Below are 14973 nucleotides of genomic sequence, written 5' to 3' on the forward strand. Positions count from 1 at the left end.
ACCACTTTTGAGACAGTACTCCAAAAGTCATAAGTCAACTGTGTGCTAATGAAGTAGCAGTTTCTTTCATCATTCTAAACATATCCCATTTACTTAGTCATATTTCTCAGCCTCGTGTTTCCACGTAGAGAAACTCCAGTTAATGAAAGACTGGCCCCAAGCCCCACCACTTGATTCACTCCTTCTCATAGGAGAAGTAATCACGTACTTGATAGGTCAGTTTGCGAGGAGTAGTTGAGCATGTTCAGCTCATCCCTTTTCTTTCTGTTTTTGTTTGATAATTATGACTGTGTAAATCTGTCTAATCCTCAGAGGAGATGTAAGAAAGTCATTTAAATGCAAATTAAAGTCTTATTCTACATTCAGCTTGATCAAAATGACATTTTGATTTCTCCACATTGATCATTCATATCTTATTTCTGTATTGTTCCTGAAGGTGGACTCAGGAAAAAAGGCATTATGTACTGGCCCCTAAAAACTACATCATCACTCAGACTTAATGTGGTCCTTCATCAGAACATTCTGGAATTTGAATTTGAAAGCCTAATTGTCTCTTTTAAATTTAAACATGACTGTGGACTTCAATGATTTCTCTTTTCATTATTTACAGGGCCTTGCTGAGTCTCCTTCATTTTACTCTGTCTCATACATTAGTTTTTCCAAGCTCATATGTTTATATCTAACTTCCTATAGTCATTTATTAATTCTGTAATTTTAAATTGTGGTAACCAACATTGCAGGACTCAGGGGTCACCATTTGTTTTATTGTTTTCATATGCCCCATAAGTTCTTCCTGGAGCCTCCAAACTTGGCTGTGATCTCTTCTCTTGTGGAATCCCAAAGCACTTTGAATCTTACCATATTAGATCTCTGTTGCTATGCAAACAAGTTACCCAAAACGTAGCAGCTTAAGACAATAATAAACATTTATGTTCTCACTCAGTTTCTGTGCAGCAAAAATCTAGGAAAAGCTTACCTGGGTGATTCTGGTTCAGGGTCTCTCCCAAGGTTACAGTGAAGAAGTTGGCCAGGGCTGCAGTCATCGGAAGGCTACATGGGGCCTGGGGATATCCGTTTCCAAAACGGCCCACTCGTAAGGCTGATGACAGGAAGTCTCAGTCCCTCACTAGCTGTTGGCAGAAGGCCTTAGTTCATTGCCATGTAAACCTCTCTATAGGGCTGTGAGATGAACTTAGGAAATGGCAACTGACTTCCCCTAGAGGGGGTGATCCAACAAAGCAAGGCAGAAGCTGCAATATTTTTCATTACTTAGCTTTAGAAGTCATTTCCACAATATGCTATTGGTTACAGAGGTCAGCTCTGTTCAATGAGCAAGCAGACTGCATTATAGTAGAATTTTGGGGGTTTATCTTGGAGCCTGGCTGCTATACTCACCTAAGCTTTAAAGTATATTTATTTAATTCTGTGTTTTACTCATCTAAATTACTGAACTATTTAAATGAACATTCTCTGTTAGCCATTACTATACTTTCCCTTTTTGCTGTTACTCAATGTTGGTAGAGCTGCATGCCCTTCTTGAAAGGGGCCAAGCATTTTATTGTCCCTTTAAGATGTAACAGCAAACCAGACTATTGTTTTTAGGGAACACCTTCCACACTCTGATTCCTAAGTTTCTTTCCTTGGGACTCAAAACAGTAAGCTGGATCAATAAACATTGTTGTGTATCCTACAATTGGGGGAAGAAATGTTTAAGTTCACATGAAACGACTATTTAAATTAACGAAGGGGCTTCCCTGGTGACGTAGTGGTTGAGGGTCCGCCTGCCGATGCAGGTGACACGGGTTCGTGCCCCGGTCTGGGAAGATCCCACATGCCGCAGAGCGGCTAGGCCCGTGAGCCATGGCCGCTGAGCCTGCGGGTCCGGAGCCTATGCTCCGCAACGCGAGAGGCCGCAACGGGAGAGGCCGCAGCAGTGAGAGGCCCACGTACCGCAAAAAAAAAAAAAAATTAACGAAGTATCTGTTCACAAAATAAGCCTTAAAATTTTTAAAGTCTTGGTTATCATACAGAACATATTCTCAGACCATGACATAATTAAATAAGTAACAAAAGGATAACTAAAAAAGAAGCTACAGTTCTCATTTCATGAGAATAGCATTATCTGGACACCAAAACCATGTGTGGAGAGAACAAGAAAAGAAAATTACAGGACAACTTCATTAATAATTATAGATACGAATTCCTAACAAAAAAATCAACAAAACAATTCCAAAAATATATCAAAAAGATAATACACCAATATCATGTTGGGTTCATCACAAAAATACAGTACAATGTTGATTTGCTTTAGAAAGTCAAATAATAGAACTAATAAAGTGAAGAAATAAAACCATATCATCTCAAAAGATGCAGAAATAGCATTCAATAAAATTAAACATCTATTCATGATCTAAATCACCAGTGGACTAATAACAGAAGGGACCTTTTTTAACCAAATAAGGGACTCCTATTAAAAAATCCTACAACATATATTCTTAAATGATAAGCAACAACAAATCCAATAAATTATTGAAGGTCTTTATGGAGAACATTATAAAAATATATGAAAAGGCATTAAAGATAAGCTAAATAACTGATCTTGGATAGTAAGATTTAATATTATAAACATTTCAATTTCCCCAACTTGATTTATACCTTAGATTCAATACAATTCCAGGTAAAACTGCAAAAGGATTTCCCATGAAACTTAACAAGGTGAATCTAAAATTTATGAATACTTAGGTGTGAGTATAGAAAAAAAAGGAGAAATATGACCCCTATGTTACTCCATAAATAACAAATAATTTTTAAAGGTTTAAAAATATAAATGTGAAAGGCAAAACTGCAAGAGGTTTCAGGACAACATAGGATAATATTTTTGTAACATTAGAGGTGATTTAATAAACAAAATGTAAAACTATTGATAAATTTAAAAACAAAATTAAAGATTTTCATAAAAGACACAATAAAGAAGATTAACCACAAATGGGAAAGGATATTTGCTCATAACTGACAAGGTCTAATATTCAGAGTATAAGAAATTCTCCTACAAATCAATATTGAAAAGAAAAACAAACCAATAGAAAAACAGGCAGCAGACTTAGGTACTTCCAAAAGAAGAAACCCAAGTGGCCAATAAGCAAAGGGAAAGGTGAGCAACTTCATTAGTATTCACAGAAAGCAAACTAAGAACACAATGAGATACAACAACAAATGCACTAGACTGGCAAAATTAAAAGTCCACAATGGGGGCTTCCCTGGTGGCGCAGTGGTTGAGAGTCCGCCTGCCGATGCAGGGGACGCGGGTTCGTGCCCCGGACCGGGAAGATCCCACATGCCGCGGAGCGTCTGGGCCCGTGAGCCATGGCCGCTGGGCCTGCGCGTCCGGAGCCTGTGCCCCGCAACGGGAGAGGCCACAACAGTGAGAGGCCCGCATACCGCAAAAAAAAAAAAAAAAAAATCCACAATGGGAGGGTTGGCATAGATTTGAAACAATAGGAACTGTCATACACTGCTCTTGGGTGTGTAAATTGGTACAACAACTTTGGAAAACAGTCTGGAACTATGTAATAAAATTAAGTATAGGCATAACTAGCAATTCTACTTCTAAAAATATACTGTAGAGAAATCTTTAAATGTGCATTACAAACATGTGTAAGAAAATTTCTAGCTGAACAGTACATAACAATAACGAAAAAAAAAGAAATACCTCAAATTCCCATCCATGGTAAAATGTATTAATAAGCTGTTGTATATTCATTATTCATACAATGAAATACCATACAACACTGAACATAAAAGAACTACATCTACACATGACAACATGGACAAATCTCAAAACACAATATTTGCTGAAAGAAGTCAAGAAGTATTCGCACATTTCTTTCAAATAATATTCCAGAGCCATCTAAACTAACCAAGAGACTTTTGAACAAAACATATAGATTATAAAGAAAATGAAGGGAGATATTAGATCAAAATTCATCCTACAGATTACCTCTGAGACGAAGTCATGGGAGGGATTCAACTTGGGAGGAAGAAAACTGAGGACTTCTAAAGTACTGGTAATATTTTATTTCTTAACTTTGTGCTACTAATAGGGATGTTTATTTTATTTTTTAAACTGAACATAGGTGAATTTATAGACTCTTTGTATGTATGAAGTGATTCTAAATAAAAAGTTTAAATATAAGTTTTATAACAGTTGTTTTAGAATGGTGAACATCTTTAGAAATTGAATTATCAAAGAATATACTTTTATTTATTTATTTATTTATTTTTGCGATACGCGGGCCACTCACTGTTGTGGCCTCTCCCGTTGCGGAGCACAGGCTCCGGACGCGCAGGCTCAGCGGCCATGGCTCACGGGCGCAGCCGCTCCTAGGCATGTGGGATCTTCCCGGACCGGGGCACGCACCCGTGTCCCCTGCATCGGCAGGCGGACTCTCAACCACTGCGCCACCAGGGAAGCCCAAAGAATATAAATTTTAAAGAAAATCCTATTTGGCTCAGGAAGTCTGTATTTTAGTCTGAAGTTTAAAATTATATTTAAAATAATCCATCCTTCTTATATTATTTTAATAGTTATTCTGTATCCTTAAACTACTTTCAGAATATTTTGGAATGGAAAAGGTGGATTGTTTTAAATGGATATATAATATAAGCCATGTCATACTGTTATTTTGTCACAAGAGGGGCTAGATAGTCAAAAAGTACGGTTTTCCCTTTTGGTCTTAAAAATATTTTTTCTATGTTAACACTTATGCTTTATACACTGTGTATTACTGTCAGTGTATGTATTGTAGATTGTAGTATGGTTATATATGTTTCATATCAGCAAAAATGTTAAGAGAAATACTAGTTTACCATTTTACTTCTGAATAGATAGAAACTGTGTAGAAATTATTTAACTTATTAAGGTATTGTTGTTTTTCGGTAAGTAGAAGTAATAAATAGAATCCAAGTCAACATCCCCTGGTTGCTAATACTTTTTGGATCAAATCTGGGGGAAAGAAGGGAAGGAAAGAGTAGGGAAGAAGGAAGGAGAAAGAGAGTTTATTTTTGCTTTTACCATACCACAACTCCCTCTAGTTTACTTGAGCAGGAAAAGTAGATTAACCATAGTAAAGAAAGAAAAAAAATGTTATTTTCATTTATTTTACCTTGACTTTTGAAAATATACATTGGTAGTGTGGACCAATAAATGTTGTGTTCTAATTTATAATGATGCATGAAACCATCATACTTCTCTTTAAAAAAGTAAAAGGATTATTTTTTGTGACACTATCCATTCTGCAGAAGCTTTGGGAGGTCAGTTCACATGTGAGGCACTACTCTTTCCCCAGGTGCCATTTTCTTCCTCTTCTCATCAGTCCTTTGAACACCTGGAAGGGGCTGGTTTCTCACTTCTTCTGCTGCTTGTCTAGGACTTTCCCTGAGCATTTTCCTCCATCCCGGGATGGCTTCTACCTCACCCCTTCCCTGGAGTTATAACGGGGAGTGGTCCATGAAAGAATTTAGGGGCTCAAGGAATAAAAATCACATCAGTTTAATGTTTTTATGTATTAACCATTTATGCTCAGACATCAGCCCTAAATCATACAGACAAATGTATTCAGTTTTTTTTTTTATTTCTATGGTAATAAATTACCACAAACTTCTGGACTTAAACCAACACAAATTATATTCTTACAATTGTGTAGGTCAGAAGTCCAGGATATCCTCACCAGTCACCAAATACCATTCTAGACCAGCTGTCCCCAACATTTTTGGCACCAGGGATCAGTTTCACGGAAGACAATTGTCCCACAGTGGAGATGGTTCAGGCAGTAATGCAAACGATGGAGAGCGGCAGACGAAGCTTTGCTAGCTGGCCCTCCCCTCACCTCCTGCAGTGCGGCCCAGTTCCTAGCAGGTCCCAGATGGACGGATACCGGTCCACGGCCTGGGGGTTGGGGGCCCCTGTTCCAGACAACTTTGATATGATTGATGGCTAGCTAGTGGGTGGCCCCTAAAATTCCTTCTGTAAGCTGCTATGGGATTTCCCTTTCACCTAGTCTATCAGCAGGATACAGAGGAAGTCAAGAGATTAGCTGGCTGTGCTCCTTGGAGGCTCTAGGGAAGAATTCATTTCCTGCTCATTTTAGATGTTGGCAAAATTTGGTTCCTTTTGATTGTAGGATGTAGGTCCTCGTTTTCTTTTAAGAATGTCTAGAGGCCACAGCATTGCTTGATTTGTGCCTTTCTCCTCCATCTTCCAGACTAGCAATGGTGGGTTAGGTCCTTCTCTGATTGCAGCTCTCTGACCCACTTTTCTTCAGGCATCTTCCACTTTTAGGACTCCTCTGACTACACTGAGCCCACCCAGATAATCTAGGATAATCTTCCCCTCTCAAGGTTTTTATTAATCCCATCTGCAAAGTCCCTTTTGCTATGTAAGGTAAATGATTTACAGATTCTATAGATTATGACAAGGACATCCTTTATGGTGGCAGAGGAGGAGTGACCATTATTTTGACCACAAGGAAAATAACTGCTTAAGTGAGGAGTCTATAAATCTACTTATGTGAATAAAAAGTATTTTAAAATATCATGAAGACATTTTTCTTTTTTTCCCAACAGTCATTATTTATAATTACATCAGAAGACTTAAAGCACAACTGATATGCAAAGTTTCCTATGACTCTTGACCATTCACTCTATGCTAATTTTATAGCCCAATATGTTTCCCAATTAAATGTCAAGTTGAAAAATATGTAGTCAGTTGATTATCATGAAATCCAGAAGTGAAAACAATAGGCACCACTTAGGAGGGTGCGATTTTCAGAAACTTGAAGAATGGAGGCAGAGGTATGGATAGGTGAAGAATAAGCACTAAGTATTTTTTTTGTTTGTTTTTGGTTTTGGTTTTTTGCGGTATGCGGGCCTCTCACTGTTGTGGCCTCTTCCGTTGCGGAGCACAGGCTCCGGACGCGCAGGCTCAGCAGCCATGGCTCACGGGCCCAGCCGCTCCGCGGCACGTGGGATCTTCCCGGACCGGGGCACAAACCCGTGTTCCCTGCATCGGCAGCCGGACTCCCAACCACTGTGCCACCAGGGAAGCCCACTAAGTTTTTTTTTTCCAGATTTTCCCGTATTGGTCATACTGTTGTCTAAAAGACAGTCCTGTAAGATCATACATACAATGCTATCTACATTGACTAGCAAAACGAAGGGCCAACCCGAGAAGGAAGATAGATGTGAATCAGCAGAAAAGAAGGCTGAATTAGATTTAAAAAAAAAAAAAGAATAATAATAACATGTGTCTATTCCTACCAATATCATTTGAGGGTAAGCTCCCCATGAGGTTCACTTCCTATTTTTAATATCCTTGTATACACAGCACTAAGCACAGTACCTGGCATATTGAACACATTAAATAAATATTAACTATCTTCAAATTAATTGTTTTAATTAGAATTAAACAATATTTATAAATTTTTTTATGTGTAAGATACAGTAATAAAAGTCCCTCATGTTTCCATTGTTCTCTATACTTTTCAGAGCTTTTTAAATGAATTATTTACCTAATAATGACATGAGGAACATTGATAAGACCTGGTAGTTAAGGCAAAAACTTGGCGTCAAGAAAAATGAGAGAACTTTGTCCTCTACTATTTGTGTAATATTAAATCCTTGTCATGTAACTGGCTCGTTTGTGGGTTCGAAAAGTTGCTAGGCGTTTGCAGATGCCTGTTCCCTTGGTTTGGGTAAAAACTCAGGGCTTGTGAACAGTAAAAATATTTTTAGAAAAAAGTTACCTAGATAAATAGGCATCACTCCCATCTGCTGTAGCCCGTGTGACACTATTTAAACAGGCAGTGACATGCTGAAGAGCAGGAAATAGGTTTTAACCTGGAGGTCCTGGTGCTCAGCGCAGCTTCTCAAATAAAATAATAAGTGAATATAGGAGAAAATGAGAAACCTGCAGCATTATGGTAGCAGGGGCATTTGAGCGCCTACTGTGACCTAGGGCCTGAGCCACACTCTGCAAGGATTCATTTAATCCTCACCCAGCATAAGAGGGTGTGGGATCTTAGTTCCCGGACAAGGGATCGAACCCGGGCCCTCGGCAGTGAGAGCGCAGAGTCCTAACCATGGACTGCCAGGGAATTCCTTCAAACGACAGTACAATCTTAAGCAAAGGTAATGTCGTTTCTCTAGTTCTTCAATCAGCCTGGGAAGAGTCTGCTCATCACTGATGATATCCAAAATTTCGCAGGATGGCAAAGGTGGAAAACTCTGCAAAACCACTTCTGAAACCAGTGGTTCTGTACTGAGTTATTAAAAATAATAAAAATTTCCACAGGAGAGAGAGTTATTCAAACAAGTTTAACACTGTGATAAGAGCCCCAGTCCAGTTAACATTGTACCTTGTTGGGTTGTCATAATACTTCCTTAAAAATGTGTTATAAAGAAGGACAAATGAAAAAAAGTTATAGTATATAATAAAAGAAATGTCACTTATAAAAAAAAATCCTTGTCAATCTGACAGTACTTAATTATAGGTTTTTGAAAGCAAAGACTACTTCTGACTTATTGATCCCAAGACAGCCACAAAAGGAATCATACATAGTAGGTACATAGTAAATGATAATAGGAAAAAAAACATAGATTTTTTTTGTAGTTTTTATTTATTTTTAGTGTTTAAATTATTTACTATAATACTGACAATATAATGCAAGTAATTAGAAAGAACAAAAGAAGCTATTGGAAATGTTCTGAAGCAAACCTTTTTTAACTCTTTAAGCTGTTGAATATTGACAAAGTTGTCTTGTGAGGCAATTAGTTCATCACTGAGATTTTCAAGTGATGAGATTTATCATTGCTAGTCAAAAATTGAAGCAGAAATTCTTACATTTGGTGCGAGAATTAACTTTAAGACTCTTTCCTATTCCAAAACTATTTGACTACTGGTAATGTTCTATTTCTTGATCTGGGTACTTATTGTGCTTATAATCTGTATATGTCTCATATTGTTCACTTATAGAATACTTACCCTCTTTTCTCTATGTATGTCAATAAAAAGCCTAACAAACCTGTAAGTCAACTCCCTTCAGCTGTGAGATAAGTCACTTATTTACATAGCCTTCTTAGCTTCTCCCTATTTCTATCTTCATTAAGAAGACTGAAAACGTCTTTTAATTCCAAGGCCAGTGTATATTATGCATTCACAGCTCTTGGACCTCTTCTGTTAGGATTTTGACTTGATAGCACCAAGTGATGGCAATAACAAATCAAATTAAAATGTTTCTTTTTAAAGAGATAATTTATAGAACATACAAACTGTAAGGCCTCCTGTAGGATTTTTTTAACTTTATTTTAATAATGAAGTATTTTTTCCCAAAGAATATTTGAGTACATATAACAAACATAGACCATCTCATACAAAGCTTCTCTAGGTAAAATCTGAGTGAAGACCTGAGAGGTACACTTACCCCACATTCAGTCTTGACATCAGCATCCTTTCCTCTCCCTCCTTCCCCAGGACAACGATTCTAAGGGAGAGGTTGGGGAAAACTGCTGACCTAGTGCAATCTTCCTCAATTAACAGAGGAATACACTCAAATCTGAAGACGGGAAAGGGACTTACCCAAACTAAACACTCAGCAGATTGTTTCATCTGGGCTATTTGATTTTGGATAAGTTATTTAATTTCTCTAAGCCTAAGTATCCTCAGATGTAAAATGGAGGTAGTCAAACCTACTTCAACAGATGAATAGATAAGAGATGGTGTCTAATGCATAGTGGGTGCTGATGAATGAGAACTATCACAGTTATTCCAACTCCAGAAGAAAGCCCCCAGATTTGCATGAACTAAAAGAGCAAAACTAATGATTGATAACTTGGACTTTAGCTTAAAAATGTTCTTTTTCGCTTGTTTCAGGAAAGTAGTAGATCATCCAAAAAGGCGATTTGGTATCCCCATGGATCGGATTGGTAGAAACCGGCTTTCAAATTCCAGAGGCTAATTGATTCCAATCGTGAGTACAATTTGAAGAAATATAATACCTGCAGGCTTTGATTAACATTTCACAATGGGCTAACTGATCCATCTTGGTTTGTAAATCCCCCTTTTGATTCCTTAGCTTATAAATTTGCTTTTTCAAACGTTTCTGTACTTGATTAGTATATAGATGCTAAATAATTTAAATGACATTAAAAAAACATTCCCAGACCTACTTCACCCTAAAATAAAAGATTTAGTTATTCTCACGGACTTTTATGTAATTATTGAATATTAATATGCAAATAATAAAATTCTAATAAACAATAAATCATTTTCATAAATATAGATAAATGTGTAGCAATCCCTCTACTATGAAGAAGACACATTCTAGTGACACACAGAATTTTGTTGCTAATAACTACATTACCAGAATTATCATCATGAACACAGGAGAGAGAATGGTGTCCCAGAAAGGGTATTAGCCAAGGAATCAGGACATATAATCCAAACCCTGGTTCTGTCATTCATTATCTCATTTCTATCAAGATACCTTATTTCTCTACAGGTTGTACATTTAGATAATAACATAAGGGTATTGTAGAGATTAAATTAGATTCTTGTACTAGTCCCAGAATGTATCAGACACACAATACGTGCAAGTGATAAGAGCTTATATTACAGTTCTGAAAATTAACTCTGTGCTGAGTCCTATACTAGTGCTATACATGCATTGTTTAATTTACTCATCATGTTCCACAAAGTAAGTACTGTTACTATCCCAACATCTTGAGAAGCAGTACAGTATAAGGGGTAAAAGTGCCAGGTAGAGAGGTCAGGCTTTTGGGGTCAAATCCCAGGTCATCTGTTAGCTGTGGCAACTTGCTTAAAGTCTAAAAACCTCTTTCATAAAATGAGGACAAAAATAATTTCTACCGGGCTTCCCTGGTGGCGCAGTGGTTGAGAGTCTGCCTGCCGATGCAGGGGACGCGGGTTCGTGCCCCTGTCCGGGAGGATCCCACATGCCGCGGAGCGGCTGGGCCCGTGAGCCGTGGCCGCTGAGCCTGCGCGTCCGGAGCCTGTGCTCCGCAAAGAGAGAGGCCACAACAGTGAGGGGCCCGAGTACCGAAAAAAAAAAAAAAAAAAAAAATGCTACCACATTGCATTGTCCTGAGGATAAATGAATTGATATACATTAAGCACTTAGAATTGTGCCTGACATGTGTTAAGCACTCAATAATTATTATACAAATAAGTGGAAAGCTTAGATATGTTAATTAACCCACAATGCTACATAGCTAGTAATTGATACAAGTATAATTCAATTCCAGAAAGCTTAAATTGTAAACTTATATTTTAAACAATATATTTAATCACACATATTATATGTTTTAAACACTGAATATTTGTTGCATATAAAATCTAGGCAATGTATTTTCTCCCAATAGGGCTTACAGAGTGTGCATTCTTCCTCGCAAATAGATAAGACAACCCAGAACTGCTTTGACAATTTCAGGCTACAGAGAGAGAACTCTGCTTTCTGCTTTTCTCAAGATAATCCTCAGACCAGTGATGCCCCAAAAGCATCACATTAGCCTTGATCCTCTTTTAATTTGTCATGTCATTTTTTTTCTCCTCATCAAATACTCTCAACCACAATGAAAAGTCAATATTTTACCTCTACTTTCTCATTCTCAGAATGACTTAATTAAAATAAATATTTTTCTCTGTGGAGTCGTCGATCAATGCAGTTAAGAAGTTACTGAATGTCCATAAACACGGGAGGACTTTCTGAATACAGCCAATATCACTGCCTTTTCAGCAGCACCATCTTCAAAACTCAGACTGAACTGTCTTTATATCTAGAGATATACCAAGTATGGTCACTCTTGGGGCTGTTAACAATCACCATATTATATTTGAGTAGGAACTAACTGCTATCAAAAATCAAGTAACTCCTTGAAATTAGGGCCACAATCCTGTAGTTTCTTGAAGTATTGAGAATGTTATGACACTGAGGTTAAAATAATTAAGTTCAATTGGTTTCCACATGTGTCCTATCACCTTTGCAACCCTTGGTTATCACCCATTTTAGTATTTCTGAATTCAACCAAAACAGGTTATGATTAAAAAAAATCATACAAGAAGCTCATTTTTTCTATAAATTTTTATATGAAGTTTTAGACCATGAAAACTCCAGAGAGCTACTAAACTATGAAAAGGCCATTGAATTAACATAATGTTTTCTGAATCACTGTTGAGTGAAATCCAAATTAGTATATTATGTCCTTCACTTAACAGACTTTACAGAGTATCATGACAATCACTGTCCTTATTATTATAACCTCAAGAGAGTAATATCACAAAAAAATATGTTTAGCAAAGAACTTACCATCACATATTTTCTCTTCCTTTTTTCAATCATTGTGTGCTCACCTGCTCAACCATCGTTTCTATTCCTTACTTCCTGCTACTATCACCAAGATTTCTCAGACATTTTTTGACTCCCTCATGTGAAATTTCATGTTTTATATTTATGAGTAATAAAGGCCATCAAAATATATTTCTGATTTCCATTCAACTTTTCAAAATTATTTTTGCTATGTTATTTCTTATTGTCACAATATTCCCTTGAATTAAACAGATGTAATATGTGAATCATTTAACAGATAACTTGAGTCATTAAATAGTGTTCACATAATCATGCAGCTAAATCTTTTGAACATATTCTGAACATTTAGGTTAAAAGAACATAAAGTCTCATTTAACCTAAATCTTTTTTTTTTTAACGAATGAGAACACGGGCTTTGAGAGGAAATTGATTTGCCCAAAATTTTACAGACTTTTGGACAAAGAAAGATCCAGGACCCAGTCTCTGGACTTCTAAACCAACATTCTCTTCATGACCCATAGGGCCTGTGTGCTAAATTGTTATTGCCCACTTCACTGATTAACCATTTCTTAAGGAAACAGAAACAGTATCTCAGACTTTATGAAAATCTTTGTTTCACTTCTGTGGGAGTTGACGTACACTCATTTGGAGCAATTTTATTTGTGGGTTTTCACCTTCTGGGTTTCAATATAAGTCTTCACACTAAAAATGAAACTGATAGTAATCATGGAAGTTTTTCTTGGTTTGAAATCAAGTCTAGATACAGCTGCTGTGTGTTACTTAGTTTCCAGAACAAATGCTAATCTCTTCCCTGATAGGCATTTTGGAAAGGAAGATAATCTGATTTTTACACAATGTCCTCCTCAAATCATTAATGTTTTGGACCCAAGTTTTGAGTTTTTAATAGGCTTCAGTTCTAAGCAACTTGAATTAAGAGTGGTAAAGTTTCATAAGTTCTCTAGATGCAATTAGCAAGTTCTAGGTTGCTGCCGTTGAAATCAGAGTGCCCACTTGACGAAATGTGATAGAAATATGACCATTAATTGTGCTACCCCAGCTGCCACGTGCCTTAAGACTTTTAATAATGTGAGGCAAATGTTGCTGTATTATACTGACAATTTTTATTTTAGAACAATATTGACACACTATCATTCAGATAAATTAACATAACTCGCAAATAACAGAAATATTGTGTTTAAATACCAGTATATGGTTGGACCCTTTAAAAAGAGCAAGATGTACAATAATTATCAACATGTTAATATAACAATAGAAGTAGTAATCAGATTTTCTTTATCTTTCACTTGTCATGGCAACATCCTTTGAACCAAGACTGAAAACTCAAAATAAATAGAGGTACTGGAAGAATGGAAGTGTGGTTTCAGCAGAAGCGCCTAGCTGTTACATTAAAAGTATCCTTTTTTAATAAATTTTGATCTGAAATTATCATTTTGCATTATTGTCTCTGCAATAAAAATATGGTGCATAAATAAAAGCTATAATGAAAATCATGTAATTAGAGTTTTAGCTCTTCTCCACTGAAGTTGATGAGTTTCCCCTTAACTACAGAGTTCAGATTAGTTTAACATTTTCGACTTTCATTTTTGCAGACACAACTTCCTTGGGTGAAATGTCACAGAAATATGGAAGATGCTGCAGTGAAGTTCTTCACACTCCACAATGATTAAACTTCTAGGGAACCTTCTGTAATCCTTTCCAGAGCTTTAACTTCAGTTCATCACATCACAGTATTGTTGTAACTTCAATTAAATTGTGCAGATAATTTCAATGTATGGATATATTTTAAATATATATTTTAGTTATTCATGAACGGTTACTTGGCCCCAAACCTTACTTTTCTAAGAAACACAATACAATGAAACGCTTTCTATGTGCATTTACCATTTACATATATTACTGAAGAATAATAACTGAAGACTGATTTCTTTCAGTAAAATTTAGGTACAATCCATTTGTTCATCATTGGGGAACAAGGAAAGACAATGCTGTATAGTTTCTCTTGAAGTTTTACTTCTCTCATATCCTTTGTCTGTGAGGCTCTTGGGTAATGATTATGAAACTAGACTTCTCTTATATTCAAATGTCAATCCGGTTCAACCAAATAAAACACAGTCCCAGTTCCAGAAACAAGAGAAAAATGTCTCTGAGCAGAAAAAAACAGCAGTAATTAAGCCCATAAACTTTATTCTCCCAATGAACTAAGAAACACTGCAGGTCAGAGTACATTGACTTAGAACTAGGAAATGAAGGATATTACTCATTTGCCAAGTTTGGCTATCTCATGTCCCCTAACAACTTTCCATTTCTCTAAATTACAACTTATAGTTAATTAAGAGTAGCACTGGCTGATTATGAGAACAACTACACACAGAAGTAACAGATGAAAGTATGGGGAAGTCAAAGAATCACCAAGTAGGAAACCACCAAAGCACTTGGGGCCAATTAAGTTCACCTAATTGTAGCACAGTATATTTTAGCACATTACAATAAACAGTCTTTTTGTTGTTAATCACTCATCTAAGAATCCATTTAATTTGTTTCATATACTGTGTTTAATAAAGCATTGAAGAATATA

At 36.5% G+C, this 14973-nt stretch overlaps 1 protein-coding gene across 1 annotated transcript in view; it reads left to right on the forward strand.

Moving 5' to 3' along the window:
• Positions 1 to 14973, forward strand: part of OSTN (osteocrin) — a 38192-nt gene extending 23219 nt beyond the window's left edge. Inside the window, exons 4-5 of the mRNA XM_024740316.1 lie at positions 9926 to 10022; positions 13988 to 14973. Coding sequence (XP_024596084.1) covers positions 9926 to 10010 — 85 coding nt within the window. The 3' untranslated portion in view covers positions 10011 to 10022; positions 13988 to 14973. The remainder of the gene's footprint in view (positions 1 to 9925; positions 10023 to 13987) is intronic.

Source organism: Neophocaena asiaeorientalis, unplaced genomic scaffold (assembly GCF_003031525.2).
Source record: "Neophocaena asiaeorientalis asiaeorientalis breed wild unplaced genomic scaffold, Neophocaena_asiaeorientalis_V1.1 scaffold723, whole genome shotgun sequence".
In the NCBI taxonomy this organism is placed as follows: Eukaryota; Metazoa; Chordata; class Mammalia; order Artiodactyla; family Phocoenidae; genus Neophocaena; species Neophocaena asiaeorientalis.